This window comes from Typopeltis vanoorti, chromosome 23, assembly GCF_054136105.1.
Source record: "Typopeltis vanoorti isolate ZY-2024b chromosome 23, IOZ_Tvanoo_1.0, whole genome shotgun sequence".
Taxonomy (NCBI): domain Eukaryota; kingdom Metazoa; phylum Arthropoda; class Arachnida; order Uropygi; family Thelyphonidae; genus Typopeltis; species Typopeltis vanoorti.
The window spans coordinates 70,976,291-70,998,469 of record NC_143571.1 but is presented as its reverse complement, the minus strand read 5'-3'; the positions used below and the strand labels follow the sequence as shown (position 1 = coordinate 70,998,469).

The 22,179-nt window shown below is 35.9% G+C and overlaps 1 protein-coding gene across 1 annotated transcript in view; it reads right to left on the bottom strand.

Moving 5' to 3' along the window:
- LOC150093941 (cell adhesion molecule Dscam1-like) overlaps positions 1 to 22,179 on the bottom strand; it is a 1,598,688-nt gene that overhangs the window by 616,767 nt on the left and 959,742 nt on the right. Inside the window, exon 19 of the mRNA XM_090412925.1 lies at positions 7,064 to 7,203. Coding sequence (XP_090269051.1) covers positions 7,064 to 7,203 — 140 coding nt within the window. The remainder of the gene's footprint in view (positions 1 to 7,063; positions 7,204 to 22,179) is intronic.

The window sequence follows — 22,179 nt, the reverse complement described above, 5'->3', positions numbered from 1 at the left end:
TCCAGTGCAACATATGGTTTTGCATGAGTCTATACAGGGGTAGTTTCTGTGAGGGGACATGTGATTCATTAGTTAGTGCTGTTTTTATTCCAGCTGTCTCTAATTGCACTATTTGTTGAGAAATATATTACACAGACTGCAAAAGCCTCTATACTTTAATCAGGGATACAATAAAACTACTGCACTTGTTTTTCTTGCATCTGCAGTATATAATGGCTGTGGGGGAGGGCGTGTTGTTAACCACAGGGAGGGGGTTACTATTGCCTCGACGTGAACATGTTTACACATTTTTTCGTGTGAGAGGCATATGCAACACTTTTTAATGTCTTTTTACATGAAGTAAAATCAGGGGTGCCAGTTATATGGGAGAACGAGTTATTTTCGAGTAAATATGGTAAAATCAATTTAATAATACAATAATCAATTTTACACTGAATAACAATATAAATTTATATATAAATAAATATTATAAATAAAATAAAATATTTATAAAATTATAAATAATTATTTATAAAATATTATAAATAAATATATATATTATAAATTTATTAATAAATATATATATTACAAATTTATTAATAAATATATATATTATCAATTTTTAAATAAATAAAGTTAGATTAATTTTCTATTAATTTTTCCCCTATTAAAAACTGCCCGGCACGTCAGCAAATTGAATGATACATTTTTGGCACACTCAGACACTCGTCAGCAACTCGATCTGTAAATTTTTGGCATGTGCACATAAAAAGGTTTGCCACCACTCTGTTACAGTGTTAAAATCAAAGGCAATGTTTTTTGCCAGAGCTGTATGTAATAATATATCCAAATGGTGGAATTAGAAAGGTTGTTTATTAAATTTTGTGTGTATGAGAAAGGCTTACAAGCTCTGCACGTAAACACCTCCAAAGTCAGTCAGAAGGGTTCGAACAACTTTCCGATGGTCAGCAACTTACAGTCAAAGGAAGGCACAGAAGAGAACAAAGAGGGGACCGAACTTGACACTTAAGATGAAAGAATCATGATGAATTCTTCGGGGGTTACAAACTTGTGCGAGGTCTCAGAGAAGGCATAATAAAAGATCACAGAGCCAAGCATATAGGGCTTCCCAAATCCAGAAGTCGCTAAAGAGAGAGACGGCTTCCCATTTCCAGATGTTGCTAGAGAGGAGCTTACTGGTTCCAGTCTAGAGTTGCTGAAAGGAGATGTTCCAATTGCTGAAGGAAAGCTTCCAGGTCAGAGAGGAATCCTGGTTGACAGTTGGTGGCAATTCGAGTTAGGTGGCAGAAGAAGAAGGCAGTCATCTAGGCATTTTTGGCGAGTCCAAGCAGAGGAGAAAAGGTGAGACAAATTACCTGAAGCACCTTTGCTCGGAAGTGTTTCTTTTCACCGTGGGAGAATGACTTTTTGCGAGCTGTATATGAGTACCGCAGGGCGCAGTTCACAGTCTGCTATTTTCCTGATGAGATATTTATGAAGCCATAAATATCTCAAGATCTGAGATGAGAGAATTGCCTTGGAACTTTTTGTGCAAGACCTTTGACTGAATATGCGATACAGAGCTTTTGTAAGTTATATACCTTTGTACAATTCCTCTTATAATGTGTTTTAGTTGGACAATTAAGATTTAGATTAACAGTAACAAGAAGTGTCATTAAGAGAATCTATTGGCATATTTGAAGTTGATATACAGTTTGTAAAAGTAACTTAATAGAGAGTTAGCTAACCTCTTTGCAAGTATACTAGAAGTTTAATAAGTGGAAATTGTAAGCAGAGTAAATAAGTTTTTGAGTTAAAGAAAGTTTTTGCGATCATTTTGAAACATGTTCCAGAGACAACAGAGGTTTTTTGTGTGCTGCTATTATTTGTATTAATTATTTGGGTAAGAGCAGTTTCTATATCACATATATAGAGCATTTGAATTTCAAGTTTATTATTATTTATAAATTAAATTGATTTTTCAGTTCATTTTTTTGTGCATTCAAGATTCTAGTCATTTTAAGATAAAATGTGGAGTGAAAAAGTGGATGTTAGCAAGCCCAGCAAGTTATCGTTACTATTTATTGCCTCTACATTTTAACTAAAGCTGGAATTATTATGCTTATTACTGCAACTTAAAAAAATCAAAGCTGGAGTGGAATAAATCTTGTAATAAATAAATGTTGTAATGTTGTAAAAACCACCATAAATATAATGGTTTTTGCTATAATTTTTATTACCGTAAATTCAAAATTTTTATTTTTAGTGAGAATATCTGAACTTTACAGTTCATGAAGTTCCAATTTTTACCTTTATTAGCAAGCTTAATTTGATTGCATTTAAATTCTTTTTTTTTTAAATAAAAAAAAATTTATCCTTATACTAAATTATTACCATACCATTTAATATTTTTTCGGTATTGAGAATTTTTGTAGCAACTATGCTGCTTGTCAACGAAGCTTGTCAAATAAAATCAACATTCTCAAAATCAATAATCAACACTGCAATTGAAATCTTTCACAGAAAGTTGTTAATTACATCTTTCTTTAAATTAATCATGATTCAATTACACGGAATATTTAAAAGTGTAAATAATATATATATATTTAGAATTACATTAAAAGATTTTTAACTATTTAGAAAATTTAATATTAAATATAAAGTATCATAGAAGTTGCATAATTATTTATAATCCATCGATATAAGTTAGTCATTTATTTATATAAAATGACTTACAAGGTTGCTAGTTTAATATTACCAAATTTTTTTTAATATTAATATTTATTGTATACATGTGAAATTCGTTTATATTTTTGGAAAGAGAGACAATAAATAAATTGTGCACCAAAAAGGGTCAAATATCGTAGAACAGTAAAGGAAATTCCAAAAAACGGTAATTAAACTGACAGTTTAGTTACCGTTATTTGGCTAGTTCTTGTAAAGCAGCATACTGTATACAAGTATATATACCAATTATATGGTTAAAGTAGTTGTCACAGTTGGTAAGAATATATTATTCAATTAATTATTATTCTTATTTTACTGCTACACATTTATTTTAACAAAACTAAGATACTACTGTTTCTATTTTTATATTTTTAAGCTTTTAACATAATTGTTTATTTTATTTATGTTTATTTTAGATTTAATAAATATTTATTTCACTTTTGATAGATTAATACACATAATAATGCCAAGAAAATTTGAATCCGGAGCTAGTAAAAGAAAACTATTTAGAGAAAATGAAAAACAGCTAAATAGTCAAAAGGGGGCAATTTTGTCTTTCTTGCATTCTGAAAATGAAGAATTTCGTAGAACTGAAGTTGTACTTCACAGTTCTCAGAATGAAAATGAAACATTGGTATCATTATCAGGAGGAGATGAAAGTGAAAATGAAGAGCATCGAAATGATGTGGAAAACATAGGAGAGAAAGAAGTAAATGAAACAAATCAAGACGATTCTGAAGAAAATTTTCAATCAGAGTGTGTACGTACGTGTAATTACTACTTAGTCTGTAGTTACTTGTGCTTAGGTGTTACTTACATGTACTTACTTGTTGCCGTAGCATGCGGTGAATTTGAGCTGTGCAGAAGCAAGTGATTTTTAATCGGTGAATAGTCCACTTTTTTACCTGCTTTTCTACGTTTTTGAATGCTAAATTGTTTCTCTGAATACGAGTGTATTTCAGTGGTTGTTTTTTGGAAGTTAGTTGCTGTCGCGATATAATATATTTTGGTACCGTCGGAATCGAACGCGTAACGGTGGAAGACAAAACGAAGCTAAGTTACTGTATTTAGTTATATTTCATTTTATTTAATTATATTTAGTACTTAAATGTTCTGATGTTTGTACTTTTTTTTCCCTCTTATTTATTAATTGAATAATTATTAAAGATTACGCTACTCGGCAGTAAGGAATGATGGTGGATTCAGCAGCAGTCACAAGTGGCGTAATGCCAACTCCTCCGCCATTTAAGAACTCAATTATTAGCAATATCATAAGGGACTTTGTGGCATGCAGTACTTGCGGCATGTATGTGTCTCGGGAATTACATATGTGGCTTGTTAAAGAGAGTGGAGAGCATATGTGCGCAAAATGCAGGCAGAAGGAGGAAATAAGTGTATTAGATATATCGACATCCGACTTTGTTGCTCCAGTGACGGGGAATGAATGTAGGAAGACAAGCAGTGTGATAGGAGAGAATGAGAAAATAATAATTGATAGTGTGGAAGGTGTGAGTGACTGTGAAAGTTTAGGAGACGGTTTTGTTTGGGAGAGTGAATTTAGATTAAGAGTGACTGACCTGCAGAGGGAGATAGATGAGTTAAAAGAGGAGGTGGAATGTCTTGTGAATGAGAGCAGAAGTATGAAAGATAAGATTAGGAGAATGGAAGAGATAAATGCAAGGCGAATCTGAGTAGGAGAGAGAGAGAGAATTTAGGGAGTATGAGTGAGAGGTATGGGGGTGCTAGAAGAGGAGAGAATGGAAACAGTAGAAGAGAGGGAACGAGAGAGAGGTATGGGAATGCTAACAGATGAGAGGATGGAAACAGTAGGAGAGACGGAATGAGAGAGAGGTATGGGAATGAAAGAAGAGGAGAGAATGGAAACAATAGGAGCGAGGGAATGGTAAGAGGTATAATGTATGGCGACTCAATGATCCGTGGTGTTCAAGATAGAATGTGTGAGGAGTGTTTGCCAGGAGGAACAATAGAAAGGGTGGCTATGGCAATTAAGAGAGGTGAAAGGGTGGATGAGATGATTGTGATGGTAGGAACGAATGACTTGAGTGGTAATGTAAGTCGGGCAGCGAGAGATATGAGATTTTTGCTCGAGACTGTACGGAAGAAGACAGAGAGAGGAAAAATAGTGTGCGTGTTGCCTAGGTATGATAATGATGAGCTGAGCAGAAGAGCAGTGATATTGAATGGCATAATAGCGAGAATGTGTGACAAGAGAGGACTGATATATGTGGATGCTTGGAGTGCGTTTGAGAAAAGAGAGGAATGGTATGCGAGAGACCGTTTACATTTGAATGAGGAAGGATGTAGGCATCTGGAGAGATTACTGTTCTGAACGAGTCAGTGTGTCCCAGGGAGGATGATAGCAGGGGTGGCCTCTTGTGGGAATGGATACTTGGGAGAAGGGAGACAATGTCAGGTAACACTGAGCCCAGTGGAGTCTAGAAGGGATAATGCTAGGTCTAGAAACAATGGCATTTATATGCTTTATACTAATGCCAGGAGTATCCATAAATTATTTATTATGATTCATGCCTCCATAGAGTCACAAGACGCATCGTGTGAGTCCCACCCTAGAAAACAAAGTTTATCATACCATTGCTTGAACTCATTGGCCATTCATGCTCTCACCACTCTATCAGGCAATGCATTCCATGGTTCAACCACCCTCCACGTAAAGAAACCATTCCTTACTTACTTGCTTACAATCGCTTCTTACCCCTTTCCACTAAATGAAAGAACTCCCCAGTGTTAACCCTGTAACTACCTCTGAACAGTTTAAAAATTGCAATCATACGACCTCTCATTTTATCTCCCAAACTCTGAAGTCTAGATTACCTCAGTCTATCCTCATAACTAACACAGTACGGTCCTGATATCATTTTTGTTATCCACCTCTGCACTCTTTGCATTATTAATTTATCCCCTTCAAATTCTGGGAACCAAATTTCAGAACAGTAGTCCAAGTGTGGTCTGATCACAGCTTTGTACAATGGAATACAATTCTTTTATCTCTGGAGGTCAGCATCCTTCAGTATTGCAGCAGTCCTCAGGGTTACCTTCACCACCTTCGCAATATGTTCCCTGAATTTCAAGTTTCTATCAATCATCACCCCCCCCCCACAGACACACACATCCCTTGCCTCTTCCATTTCCTCCAGTACAATTCTTCCAACAGATAATGCAACCTGCCATCGATGTATCCCAAACATCAAGACTTTACATTTAGCTGCATTAAACTCATAGCACCATTCATTCCCATCTCTTCAGTTTACTCAAATACTCCTGTAGGGCTGACGCATCTGCACTATTACTAATAACCCTTCCCAGCTTCACATCATCATAGTTTCATAGAAACTATGATGATGTTTATATGAAAGTATATGTTTCATAGAAACATATACTTTCATAGAAAAGCCAGGTCACTGGAGCTGTCAGTTCTTTAGCATATTCTCTCAAAACCGGTGGCGAACAGTTCCATTGCTTTTTTGACATCCAGAGTACTCAGTATTTCAAACAACTCTCTTCTTGCACACCTTGAACCTCCCTATCCAACTAGTATTAAAACCTACTTCACGAGGATGAAATAATGCAATAAAGTGTTCATTGAACAACTTCACTGTGTCCTTTGCATCAGTCACTCTACTTCCATTTTTATCTAAACATGTTATTCTTTCACATTCATTCCTCCTCCTACTGGCTACAAAAAGAAAAAATTTCTTAGGATCTTAGGGACAGTCTCTTTTCATATTCTAGTTTTTCATTCCTTACCATACTACTCACTCTCCTGGCCTGAGTCTTATATTCTTCATACATCTGCTGTCCACTTCCTTATATCTCTTCCATAACCTCTTTTTTACCTGCAGTTCCTGTTTGTTATTTTTTGTCATCCACTTTACACCAAATTGTGTTCTCTTCTTCACTTGCGGTATACAGTTTGCTATTGCTGCTAGTAAATATTCCTTTACAAGTTCTCAAGCACTGATGATATCTCATCCTTCCAATTCCTCCATCCATTGAACTGCCGCAAGTTCATATCTAAGACTATTATAATCACCTTCCTTATAATTCCACACACACATACACACATTCCTTTCACTTTGATACTCCTGCATGTCTATTCATCTTCCAAGTGAAAACCACATGGTCACTCTCTCCAACTTGGGGCAGAGATGCCATCTCAGTAATAATTAGTTCTTCTGATGCTATGACCAAATCTAAAGCTCGTGAACTTTATGTTCCTTCTACTACATGTTGTCTTAGTTGTCTACTACATACTATAAAATTAAAGTGAAGCAATATACCAAATACCCTGCAAATTCCATCAGTACATGTTTCTTACCTTAGCACTAGCCACTGAGCTACGGCAATACAAAGTATATTTAGTAATAATTCCATTTGAATGAAGTGGAGGTTTCCAGCTAATCAAGATGGTATCTGATGAAATAATCACTGCTTTGATATTTGCCGGTGGACCCGGAACTAGAAATAAAAAAAAAAAAAAAGAGATCACATATAAAAAATAATATGCAAACTAATGTCAAATGAAACATTATGAAAGGACTAAGCTTGTTTTGGTATTTGTTTGTTTATCATTACATTTATTTATTACAATATATATAAATTTAAAATTTTTACAACACATATATCCATTTGAAAAAAATACCTACGTGATAGCACAATTTTTTTTAATTTTTATAAAGTTTATAATTGTACAAGTCATTTTTCAATTTACTGTTATCAAGTTTATTGTAATATATGTACATACTCTGTCCAAAAAGAAACCGAACTTTTGATAGAAAATAAAACACAGCCAATTATGATTATTCTAATCATTTATTTCAATCAATATACTCTCATTCAGCTTCGATACAGCGTTTGGCACAGTCAATTAATTCGTTAACGAGTTTTTTATATCGGTTTTTGGGATACCGTTGAGGGTAGTGGTTACTGCCGCTTGAACGTTTTCAATGGTGTCGTATCGCTTTCCTTTCATCGGCAAATGAAGTTGAGGAAAGAGAAAGAAGTCACAGGGTGCTAAATCAGCTGAATACGGAGAGTGATCCAACACACAAACTTGGTTTTTGCTCAAAAACTGTCTCGCAATGTTTGAACGATGAGATGGTGTATTATCATGCAAAAGTGACCAGTAGCCTGCATCACGATATTCATGCCGTACACGACGAATTCTCGCTATCAATTGCGCCCTTGGAATCGTAGAAACAAATTATTATTATTATTATTATTATTTCGGGCGACTCCAGGAGTCCTTAGACTCATCGAAGGAGGCCCTAAACATCATGTCCACACAACTATGCGATTACATTCTCACAGTATCTATCATACCTTGTCTTGAACTCGTTCACCGTCATAGCACCCACAACAGACTCTGGCAGCTTATTCCACTCATTTACCACTCTAAAAGTAAAGAACCCAGCTCTAACACCCCTGCTAACCACACTCTTGCCCAGCTTCCATAGGTGTCCCCTAGTTCTCCCACCACCAGTCCTGATCTCAAAAATATCCTCTGAATTAATCCTATAGAATCCCTTTAGCAATTTGAATGTCTCCATTATATCTCCCCTCCTCTGCCTATCAACTAGTTTCTGCAACCCACAAATCTTCAACCTGTTCTCATATGGTTCATTCCATAGACCTGTTATCATCTTAGTCACTCGCCTCTGGATCCTCTCCACCTCCTCCCCATCAAGAAGGAACCGAGGTGACCAAATCTGGGCACAGTAGTCGAGATGAGGTCTTATTAAGGCTCGGTACAGAGGTACAATAACTTGCTTGTCTCTGCTCGTCAAGGTATTTTTCAACAACCAAGTGAGTTGATGAGCTGATTTAGCTACTTTTGCAGTGTGCCCCCTAAACTTCTTCTCCTTATCCACCAACACTCCCAAGTCCCTGGCCTCATCAGTCTCTTGGAGTAGAGTTCCACCAATGTGGTATACTGCTGCTAATCTTTTCACCCCAAAATGCATAACCTTACATTTTGTCACATTAAATTCACATCCATTCTCCTTAGCCCAGAACTCCAATCTATCTATAGACAAATCAACATTGTCTTTACTTTTCACTTCTCCAAGTGACTTTTTTTTGGATGCCCCTCTTCTGGTGGTCTCCACTCAGCACTCTGGAGCTTTGTTTCAAGATGATACTCAAAACACTATGTTTCGTGACCAGTAATGATCGTTTCAAGGAAGTTTGAGTCCTTACGAGCAGTTTTAATGAGGTCTTTTTAATAAACGTTTATTTTAATAAATGATGACCAAACTTGATTTAAAATCAAACCTTGGTTTTTGTTGCATTGCGTAAGAATTTTAATCATATTTGTTGCCTTTTTGAATTTTTGTGTGAAACAATTCTTATGAATATAGGACATGTTTGTTTTATCCCAGAGTACATCATGACCGGTAGAAGCTGTGATATGCTAAGCCAGATTTATGTTCTCTCTTCTTTTGTACGTCCTTTTGATGTTCGCTCATGCGGATTTCCCCCCAATCTCCCTATCTGGCTTACATAGCAGGAACAATGAATATTATAAACCCCTAGTTTTTTCATTGGGTGTTGTGAGGGTTTTGGAGGATGAAGAGATCTTGATATTTTTTCAAGGGGCAGGAAAGTCACTTTTATGTTGTACTTGTAGAGTGATTTGGCTAATTTATCTGTTACATTCTTGATATAAGGAAGGGTGACTGCATTCTTGAAGTCTTGTTTATTTAAGTTTTTTGTAGGTTCTGTATTGAAAATTTTCTTAATTATCTTAGTTGTGTAACCATTCAGTTGTAGGATCTGTGTTAAATATCGTATTTCTTCTTTCTGCTTTTCTTCTGTATTGAAGATGCTGTATGCTTTATCCCTTAAGGTTTTTATTAGGCCTATTTTTTGCTTGGGGTGATGGTGTGAGGTAGCATGAAGAAATCTTCCTGTGTTTGTTGGTTTTCTATAGATGGAGAATGATAATGTTTTCTTTCACATTATTTGTGTTTTCTTTCACATTATTTCTATAAGGATTTCTATAAAGGAAGGTTTTTATTTTCTTCTAGTTCCAGAGTGAATTTTATGTTTGGATGTAAGTTATTAAGATAGTCTTTAAATGCAGTCAGTTCTAGTGCTGTTCCTGGACAAATGATGAAGATATCGTCCACATAGCGGAACCATGTTTTTGGTTTTATGTACCAGACCTTAAGGAAGAATTTATTTTTTATGCAATGTTTTCTATGGGACATCGTACAGCTCTACAATGTCACATAGAAAGAGATTCTCCATGATGTTTACTGTCTAACAGAGAAGCTTAGGTTGATGGTTATTCATGACTCATTTTCCACGGTATTAACAACACCACACAATAAAACATCTCTTTGATAAAATTGTGTGGTATTGTTAATACCGTGAAAAATAAGGATGATTACTGTTTCATTTCTTGGAATGTTTGTGAAAAGGCTGACAACATCTAAACTCACTAATATGTCTGAAGGATCTGTGTGTATATCTTTTACTTTTTTTACTTTCTCTATGAAGTCTGTGCTATTCTTAATGGATGATGTTGTTTTTCCTATATGTGGTAAAATCAAGTTTAAGGTATTTTGCCAGATTTGAGGTTGGAAAGTTCCTTCTGTCCACTATCAGTCTTAGTGGTATATCTTTTTTATGAATTTTAGAAACTCCATATAATCTAGGCACTAGTGGGTGTTTTGATTGTAAATTCCTTTTTAGTTCCTCAGACCAGTATGGTCTATTCTTGATAAGTTCATTAGTTTTGTTGTGAGTTTGCCAAGTGGGGTCTCTGTCTAATGCTGTGTAGGTATTGGAATCTTCAAGAAGACTTTTCATTTTGTTGTTATAATCTTCTGAGTTCAAAATTACTGTTGCATTGCCTTTATCTGCTTTTATTATGACTATGCTTTTATCTGATTTGAGTTTATTAAGGGCTTTGAATTCTGTTTTTTGTAGTTTTTTTGGTAGTAATTTGCAATTTAATAGTAGTGCTGTACTTTGAATGTGGATCAGGTTCTGCTATATCTCCTGATACATTTCTTATTCCTTTTTCAGTTTGGGCTATGATATCGATTTTTGGGACTTGTAGAGGTGTTACAGAAATTAAAGCCTTTCATAAGAAGATTTGTTTCATCTCTTGTTAGAACTCTTGAGGAAAGGTTAATTACTACAATACTTTGGATTGATCTAAATGTTTCCTTTGGTTTTCTTTTTCTTTTAAAAGAGAATAGAATTTTTTAATTAGGCTGCATTTTTTCTTTTCAGCCACCATTGTAGCTTTATTGTATGTGATAGTGTCTATGTTATTCCAAAGTTCGGAGGGCAGTGATGTGGCTAGTTCGTTATGTATATTACATGTATCCTGGTTAATCTTGGACAATTCTGCTCGAGTAGCTGCAATTCTTTCTCTCAATATAACTAATTCTGTTCTTTTGTATATTCTGTTGGCTTTATTGGAGTGGAATGCGAGTTTGATTTTTATGAACTTGGGCACAATTTCATTGTCTCTACAACGGATTAAAAATATCAAATGGTTGATAAAGTACTGCTTTTTAATGCGTAATATCTCAAATTGTGAAACTTTAGAACAAATTGAACTTATCATAAGTTTCTATATTCATGCATAGGTTTCTGTGGTTAAGAAGTTCAATAAAAATATTCCGGTTTTGTAACCACATATTTATTAGAGAACTGTTATTAAAAACGAAACAATTACTAAAAATAACCCGACAAGTTTCATTATTCATAAGACGAACATCTTCAGGGGTAAAGAGAACTAACAGTTTAAAGCACAGGCTATAATAAATTACGAAAAACCAGTTCATTTGTTGGTATTATGAACATTTTGGCACTATAACTCTGCTTCTAATGAAACAAATGTCATAAACTGTTGACACGACACTAATGAAGGTTGCCGCTTTCGACAACAAAAAGACACAAAAGGTGGTGCCACTAGTTATTATTTATTTAGCGTATGGCTCACACATGAAAAGTTACATTGCCACAAGTTTATTATATTTTTGAAAAGTTCGGTTTCATTTTGGACAGAGGATGTATATATAACATGCACAGCTGTGTGCATATAATACATATATAATATGCATAGCTGTGTGCATATAATACATATATAATATGCATAGCTGTGTGCATATAATACATATATATTATCTACCCTATATATATATATAAAATGATAAGCCTTTTTATGTCACGTTTTTTGAAATGTTTTGAAAATCAGGGGCATCACCTGAGTTTTTGTACCAAGAGATGTTAGAAAGGGTCCAAAGGCGACTAACTAAGGTAGTTTCTGACCTCTGGAATGTCGAGTATGAGGAAATATTGAGAAGATGTAATTTGCGGAGTCTGGTGGACAGGAGGAAGAGGGGAGACATGATAGAGACATACAAGTTGGTAAGGGGTTGTTATAGGATCAATGCTGGAGAAGTTCTACAGAAAATAGTGGGAGATCAGGTGAGAACCAGAGGTCATCCCTGGAAACTGTATAAAGAGGGTGTGAGTAGAGAAGGGAGAGGCAGGTTTTTTTCATGTAGAGTTGTAAATGATTGGAATGCCTTTCCTGAGAGTGTGGTGTCTGCAAGGAGCTTGAGTGTGTTTAAGACACAGTATGATGAGCAGTGTGTGTGTGATAAAAGGACCTCCCAGATGAGTCTTTGACTCCACGAGATCTTGGGGTAGTAATAATAATAATAATAAAATTCACAGTCATCAGAATATGGATGGCATTAAAAAAATTAATGACAATGATTCTATTAATGGAGTCCATCATTGGTCTTTGAGCAATATGCTCAGTATAATGCTACTTAATTTTCGAATTTCCTTTGCATTTAGTGTCCATTTTTCACGGCCATATGTCAATATAGGAAAAATACATTTGTTAAAAACTTTCCTTTTCAAGCATAATGGTAATTAGCTATTGAATATTTACTGTGATTTTCCAAATGCTTTCCTCCCAAGCATTCTGGGTCTTTTGATTTCATCTATTATATTTTGTTCCATTGATATCTGTTGTCCTAAGTATATGTAATGATATACTTGTTCAATTTCATCATTACTGATTTTTATTATTTTTGGTTGTATACACACACACACACACACATATATATGTATACTGGGGGGGCTACGGGACCAAATCCCCCCATGTTCCGGACTGGTAAGCCGGTTCTCCTTGAATTTTGATCACTCAAAAAAAGGGGAAGGGGTTCATGAAGAGCTCAGGAGACAGCTTGTGGGTGTAGTGTGGAATGAGGAGTTAGCTGGAAAAGAGTTCAATGCAGCTTGGGGGATTTTCAAAAACTATCTAGTAGATGAAATGTCTAAATATATTCCAAGGGTGAGAAATTAAATAAGGTGGGTGTGAGATGGATGAATAAAGAGATTAAGATGTGACACAAAGAAAAAGGGCATTATGGAGGCAGCATAAGAGAAGTGGAAATAACTAATTCCATGAGGATTACAAATACTAGGCAAGGCAGGTGACTTGGTTGGGTGTGGATAGCTAAAGAGAGATATTAACAGCAGTTAGCTAATGAAGCCAAAAAAATCCTAAGGAGTTCTTTCAATATGTAGCCAGCAAAAGAAAGAATGATAATGGAAGGATACCACTGATTGGAGAAAATGGTATAAAGACAACTACTGTGGAAGATACGGTGGAGATACTTGATGAGCAGTTCATAAAGGTCTTTTGATCTTGTTGAATGTGACTTCATGGAGAGATTGAGAGCAGTTGATGAAGTGAGCAAGAGGTGTATGGGGATTTGAGCAAACTAGATGTAAATAAGACTGTGGGACTTGATAATATATCACCACATATTCTGAAGGAATGTGTCAGGGAGTTGACACCGGCCTTGCATAATTTTTTAATACAAGTCTTGCACTCAGTCAAGTTCCTAAAGAGTGAAAGGAGGGCAAGATTGTGCCACTTCATAAAGGAAGTGATACAACTCAAGCATCAAACTATAGGCCTATCTGTGTGTCGGATGCTGTAGTTAAGTTGTTGGAGAAGCTTGTGAGGACTAGGATCCAGAATTGGGTTGACAAGAATGGTGTTATCTTTGATTTACAGCATGGATTTGCTAAAGGGCGATCATGTTTTAGTAATCTACTTACTTATTACAATAAGGCGACTGCTTCCATGGACAGAAAAGAAGAATACACAGTAATATATTTAAATTTTGCAAAGGCTTTTGACAGATTACTGCATGATAAGTTGATAGTCAAACTGGAGTGGATGGGGTTGGATATTAGATTGGTGCACTGGATTGGAGACTGGCTATCAGATAGGTATCAACAAGTTGTGTATGGGGGAGTGATATCCAGGAAAAGGAAAGTTACTAGTGGTGTGCCTCACAGGTCTGTTTTAGGGCCATTGCTGTTTAACTTGCATATTAATGATATCGGTGAAGATTTGGATGGAGATATTTAGTTGTTTGCAGATGATGTAAAGATGGAACAAACCATGAAGAGTAGAGAAGATGTTGTGGTCTTACAAGAAGACTTGAATAAATTGAGTGATTAGGCAATGGAATGGGGATGTGAGTTCAATGTTTGGAAAACAAAAATGGGGTGCAGAATTTATGCTTGGTGAGGATATATTATCGAAGGTGAAGGAAATAACAGATCTGGGGGTGATAGTGGATAAGGATCTGAAATTTAGGGGACAATTTAGGGTTTTTTCATGCAGGGGTGTGAATGATTGGAATGCCTTGCCTGAGAGTGTGGTGTCTACAGAGAATTTGAGTGTGTTTAAAGCAAGGTATGAGGAGCTGCGTGTTTGGTAAAAGGACCACCTAGATGAGTTTTTGACTCCACGGGCAGGGTCTTGGATAATAATAATAATTTCAATTCCTTCATGGTGATTATCACAACTTTTCAGCACACCATCATATGTTACTATCACATCCCCTCTTTTCTGCCTATCAACCAAACTTTGTATCCTTCAATCAATCATTATTGAAAAAGTGGAATAGATCATATAGAGGTGAGGCACCTATATTCTATATACTCATCTTCGAGAAATTCAGGTGACCAAATATACATAGTAGTGATTTTTCAGTGTATGAAAGCCTTACAAAGAAGGATAATAATTCCCTAATCCCTATTAATCCAAGTGCACTTTTAACTATTTTTTCTACTTGAGAATATCTCCTGTGAACATCTCTTTGTCTACCATCACTTTTTAATTCCTAGCATGAATTTGTTGCAATAGAGTTCTATCTCTGTAGTACACAGTTTATAGTCTTTTCAACCCAAAATGTATCTATAACCTTACTCATTGCCATAACAAACTCATAACCATTATCCTTTGTCCAAACTATCATACTATTTAATACACACTTCAAGGTAATTGTTGCCCTTTCAAGTTTGCTACATCTCCGAATCAAAAAATTTGAATAATCAAAGAAAATGTGTTGAATGATTTGCAATTCTAATTTATTGCATAGAAAATAATTATTACCAAATATGAATTAGCATAATCTAAATCTATGTACTTTGTAGATTATATAACCACACAAACACATAAAAATTATAAGTAATCTGTTATTTGAAAACATTCACAAAATTAGAATAATTTTTAACGTGGTTCAAAATATTAGAATATTTCCAATTTTTCTGATTGGTTTTGAGGAGAGCATTGAAATGGTATATATTTCAGTAGCTGTGGGATTGACTCTTGTGTGAGGAATCGTTTGCGCCTGGATTTCAGTTAATCATTTGCTAAACATGGGTCAAACAAGTGATATATCAGAAGCTGAGAAGTTTTGTGTAGTGTTTCTACAAAGAAAGCCAAATTCAACAGTTTATAGCTAAGAAATTGAAATGTTCTCAATTTGAGAGTATTGAGACAGTACTCTAATGCCTGGAGTTTCAAAATAATCACTACAACAGCAGTCAAAAGGTAATAACTACATCAAGAGATGAGAGGAGATTGAAGAAAAACCACTTTCAAAGTGTAAGGTATTTTCACAGGAAAACTAGGTGTGAATGTGTCTAAATCTATGAAGTTGAGACGCCTTAAAAATTGGTTTTTAAATCATGTGTGCCTAAGGAGTCGTTTATGACTTCCAAGCAAAAGGCAGCTAGAGTGAAATGGTGTAAGCAAAGACTATGGTAGGGTCAAGAGGACTGGAAAAAGGTACATTTTAGCAATGAAAGTATGTTTTGTGTGTCCCATGGTTATCAAGGGATACATGTTTGGTGTCTTAAGTAAGAAGCATTAGATAAAGAATGCATGAAACGTTTGGTGAAATTTGCAACCTCTGTCATGGTATGGGCTTGTATGACTGCAGAGGATACAGGTAGGCTGTGTATTGTGTATGAAAAAGTCAATTCCAAATAAAGTGCTCAAGGAAGTGCTCAACATTTTATGTTATTGGCATTGGAAAATTTATGTGATGGTGATTTCCTTTTTCAGCAAGATTCAGCTTCTTGTCACACTTTCAAGAACACTACTAGATTGTTTAAAGAAAGGTAAATCAAATGTAATTCTTGGCCAGCAAATTCATGAGATTTAAACCCCACTGAGAATTTGTGGGGAATTATGAAGAAACATCTTCAAGAAGCTACACCAAGAGACAAAAATGAACTTTTTCTAGTCTGCAGACCATATGGGTATGTTTTGATAAATAAAGAATGTGAACCACTAATAAATAATATGCCCAACCATTTACGAATGGTCATAAAAGCTAAGGGAGGTGTAACAAAGCACTAATTATCATGTTGTTTCCCTTTGACTATAATTTTTGTGCATTTATTTTCACATTATTCTAATATTTTGAACCACGTTAGCAATTATTCTAATTTAGTGAATGTTTTCAAATAACAGTTTTCTTATAATTTATATTACATTTTTATGTGTTTTATGTGATTATATAATCTACAAAGTACATAGATTTAGATGATGCTAATTCATATTTTGTAATAATTATGTTCTATTCAATAAATTGAATTACAAATCATTCAACACATTTTCATGGATTATTTTAATTTTTCAATTCAGAGATGTATCATCAGCAGACAACTGAATATTTCATCATATCATACTCATTATCATTAATGTATAAATTAAATAGCAGCAGCAAAAGTATAGATTCATATGACACACCACTGGTGGCTGCCTTCTCCTTGACTTGACTCCACCCTACCATATACTACTCAGTAAATCTTATCATCATCAAATCTCAGTAAATCAGTTCCATTGAGGGCAGAATTCGAAGGCCAGGATATCATTAGTGCTTGGGAAATTGTGAAAGGTTATTTGTTAGCAGCAATAGTAAGCTGTATTCTACGGGTGAAGAAGCGGACACAATTTGGTGTAAAGTGGATGACATACGATATCAAATAGGAATTGCAGTTGAAAAAGGGATTATCATTATCATCAAATTCCTGCAATGTACCCTCAAGGGGTGTACAGGATATGATAGTACTACATGAAAAATTTACATCATTACTAACTTCCTATCTACAATTTTTCTCCAAATCAGTCTGTTACTTGTAAAGACTCCAACATTATCAGATCTTAGATTTCTATTGTCTAAGGCACTTTGTACCATATCAATCCATCTATATATTGGTCTCCCTCTGAATCGTTGCCCTGCCAACCTGGCAGAGAACACTTGTTTTGCTAATCTTTCCTCATCCATTCTGTTTAAGTGACCATACCACCTGAGATTAGCTCTGCTAATGCATTCCTAGATGCTGACAATGTCAAGTTCTTTCCTAATATCCTCGTTTTTAATATGATATTGCCATTGATGCCATCTGTTCACGCCTCTAATCTTTCTGAGGACTCTCATATCAGCGGTCTCTAGTCTTTAGTCTCTATTAATTCTGTAGTTTTACTTCTGACCCAGCTCTCAGATCCATAAGTTAAAACTGGTTTGAACACTGTCTTGTATACAGCTAATTTAGTGTTCTCACTAATTTCTCTCTTATTCCATATGAATTTATTCAATTGACTTCCTACCATACCAACTTTGTTGATTCTGTTGTCTATTTCCATGTTTAATTTACCATCTTCACTTTGTGTCTAAGTAGGTGAAATGTTTTACTTGTTCTACAGGTTCTCCATTCACAATGCAGTTGGCATTTTCAATGCTTCTGCCTATTTTCATTATCTTTGTCTTGTTATTGCTGACCTTCATACCATATCTATTACAACAGTTATTCAATTTAGTCAGGGAATCTTGCAGACTTGTAGTGGATTTATTTAGAAGTATAACATTATCCGCATAAAGCAAAGGGCTGACTTTAACATCTCCAATTTTGATATCAGGTTTAATATCACATTCCTTCATAATGTGATCCATATAGATAATGAATAACAGAGGGGATAATGTACATCCTTGTCTCACACCAGATTTAACATTAAACCATCTTCCTGTACTTCCTTCAATTCTAACTGCTGACTTACAACTCAAATACAGACTAAGTATTGCTTGTATAATGCCCCATTGACACCATTTAACTGTAGTGTATTGAGTAGCTTCTCTCTTGGCACCTTATCATATGCCTTTTCCAGATCTACAAAACATAAATAGAGATGTTGTTTATTATTTTAACGGTATATAATAGAACACAGAAACTAAGTAAATAATTAATTTATTAACTTATTGCTGATATTTCGCTGGTGTTATTATTATTATTATTATTACGGGTATCTCCATGGAGTCAGTAGACTCATCGCGGGAGACCCAAACTAGCAAAACAATATCTGTCATATCTCTTCTTGAATTCATTTACAGACGAAGAGCTCACAACTAAGTCAGGCAATGAATTCCACTCATTCACCACCCTCCAGGCAAAAAACCTTGTTCTGACACCTTTGTTAACCACACTCTTCTTTAATTTCCAGAGATGACCTCTTGTTCTTCCATCACTTTCACACAGCTGAAACATTTCCCCTGCATCAATCCTATAAAAACCTTTTAGTAATTTGAATGTTTCTATCATATCCCCTCTTCTTCGCCTATCAACCAATCTCTGCAATCCACAAGCTCTCAATCTATCAATGTAGGGAGCATTTTTTATATCACTCACCAACTTGGTCACTCTTCTCTGAACCCTCTCCACAGCCTCCTCATCTCCAAGGAATCCAGGTGACCAGACCTGAGCACAGTAATCCAAATGTGGAAGTATCAATGCTTTATAAAGGGGAATAATAACCTCTTTATCTCTGGATGTCAGTGTGTTCCTCAACAACCAAGTAATCCTATGTGCAATCTTGGACACCTTAGCAATGTGTCCTCTGAACTTCATCTCCCTATCTACCAATACCCCTAAGTCCCTAGCCTCATCAATCTCTTGGAGTACCTTTCCATCGATGTAGTACACAGCTGGTAATCTTTTAATCCCAAAATGCATGACTTTACACTTTTCCACATTGAACTGACATCCATTTTCTTTTGCCCATTTTACCAGCTTATTTAAATCCTCCTGCAAACTTTCAACATCAGCTTGAATTTTTATTGCACTACACAACTTTGCATCATCAGCAAACAACTGAATATCTCCCTTTAAGCCGTTTCCTATATCATTTATATACAAATTAAACAACTTGGCCCAAGCACAGAGCCCTGAGGCACACCACTGGTCACCTGCCTCATTCTGGACTCGGCTCCTCCATACACCACCTTATGGTATCTCTCCCTGAGCCATTCTCCTATCCATATCACCAATTTAATATCCATTCCCATCTGCTCCAATTTGCGTAACAGTGTTCTATGGGGTATCCTGTCAAAAGCCTTAGCAAAATCCAGAAGTACCACTGTGTAGCCAGTTCCTTTGTCCAACTCAGATGTTATTCTATTATGAATAGTTAATAGATTGCTAAGGCAGGATCTACCTTTAACAAAACCATGTTGGCCTCTATAGAGTATCATATCCTGATCCATCCATTCTTGAATTTTGTCTTTAACCAACTTTTCCAATACTTTTACCACTACTCCTGAGATGGTGATTGGTCTGTAATTCAATACCGCAGTTTTAGAGCCACCCTTATGCAAAGGAACCACTTTGCCTAACTTCCACTCCCTAGGGACCATACCAGAGTTCAAACTTAAGTTAAATATCCAGGTGAGAGGGGTTGACAATTCATTTGCACATTCACGCAACACCCAAGCTGATATTCCATCTAAGCCTACCGCAGTGTTTGCATTTAAGTTTTGCAATATATTTAATACCTCTGATTCTTTAGCTTCAATTCTCACATTAGGTATTGCTGTAGGTATAGAGATATCCTCACTTGGGTGATAGACTTTTGAAAAGTGATCACTCAGTAACTCGACTATTACATCTGATTTTGTCACCTCAATACCATCAGCACCCACTAAGGTTATCCTTCCGAAGTCATTCTTCCTCTTACTTGCCACATAGCGGAAGAACTCTTTGGGATTACCCTTGATCTCTTTGGCTAAGGTCTTCTCATAATCTGATTTAGCTTTTCTTACTATGCTGGTAACTTTCCTAGCTTGAGCCTTGTACTGCTCATGGGTGTCCTGATCGCCTTTCTCCTTGTAAATTCTCCATAACATTTTCTTTTTTTGCAGTTCAAGCTTGATACTACTGCTCATCCATCTAATGCCTGCCTTGTTTGACCTCCTAACCATGGGGACACAATCTGATATTGCTTTCCTCAGATACCCGCTGATTTTATCCCAAGCACTGCTAACATCTTTCCCTTGCAATATGTTCTGCCATGGGATGGCTGCAAGCTCACTCCGAAGCTTGTTATAATTGCCTAACCTGTAGTTCCGTACATACCCCTTCTTAATAGAAAAATCCACAGATTTTGCAACCTCCCAAGTCAATACCACATGATCGCTTTCACCAACTGGAGGTAACGAGGACACCTTACTTATGCATATAACCTCTGAACCAATAACCAGGTCCAACATTCTCACACCACGTGTCCCTTCAGTTACGTGCTGTTTCAAGTAATTATCTCGTAGAAGATGTATGAATTCCATTTCCTTTTTGCTACGTGATATTTCCTCCTTCCAATTGATATCACCGTAATTAAAATCCCCCATAATAATCACCAAGCCTTCACTCATTGCACTAAGTTGCTGATGCATGAATTCAATATCTCCCCCCGTACTCCCTGGCCTATAGCAGCATCCAACTGTATATTTGGTTGCGTTGGTCGCTATTTCACACCAGACTGCCTCAAATGAACTCTTATTCACATGTCTATCATCATGATATACTACTTTCTTTGGCTGCAACACATCAGCTATCATCAACAGTACTCCTCCCCCTGTTCTATCTGCTCTATCCTCCCTGAAAATAGTGTACCCATCACATTCAATTCCAGTGACCACATCTTCTGCTGACAGCCAAGTTTCACTAATGCCTACAACTTTTGGTGAGATTTCACTGACTAATGCCAAAAATTCTTCTCTCTTATTTCGAATGCTTCTAGCATTGGTATACAAAAATTGCAGATTCCCTCTAGATCTTGTACCGGCTTTAGAACTGATATATAAGTCATTAACTACCGTAGTCCTATGCCGATTTTTATCCCCTCTCTTCTGCATTTTATTCAGCCTATAAGGATCAATAAATACACAATCAGTGCTAAAGTTTCTCTCTCTTACACTCAACCTTTTCAATATTAGTTTCCCTGCCCAATAACTTCAACCTGTTCAGAAAACAATAACTTCTTCAATCGCTTATGTCCTTCCATGTTAAGATGCAGTCCATCTCTAGCATACAACTGCCTTTTTCCTTCAAACACACTCCAAACATCAACAAACTCCAGACCTCTTTTTCTGCACATTCTTGCAATCATATCATTCATTATCATTGCTCGTCTACTTAACTCGTAATTCTCAAGACGAGGCAGCACACACACTATTCTCCCATTGACACTTTTCCTCTTCACAATATCTAATAATGTTCTTAAATCTTTTCCTACCCGATTTATACTACCTCTCAGGTCATTCGTACCCACCATAACTATCATCTTGTCTGCTTCATGCCCTCTCTTTATTGCTAAAGCCACTCTTTCTATTGTCCCATCAGCCAAGCACTCCTCATGCATACCACTCTCCATACCCTTAATCATAGAATCACCATATATTTTACTACTCTTAACTTCATTCAAGTCCACACTCATGGACTCATTCTCTACACTATTCAGCATGACTCTCCCAGCTTCATTACTCAACTCTCTATTACTTACCCCCCCACTCTCACTACATCTCATTTCTTCTAGGCCACTTGTGGTTTTATTATATTGACTCCCAATCACTCCCATACTATTTATTACTGAATCATTCACCAAAGACTCACCCATATGTAATCCTGTTCTAGTTACTTCAGCTAAAGTAATCTCTATAGTCCTAATTTCGCTGTTTAACACATTAAACTCCGCTTTAACTTCCAGTATCTCCTTACCGATCACTTCCACTTCCTCATGAAGAAGATGAAGGTCAT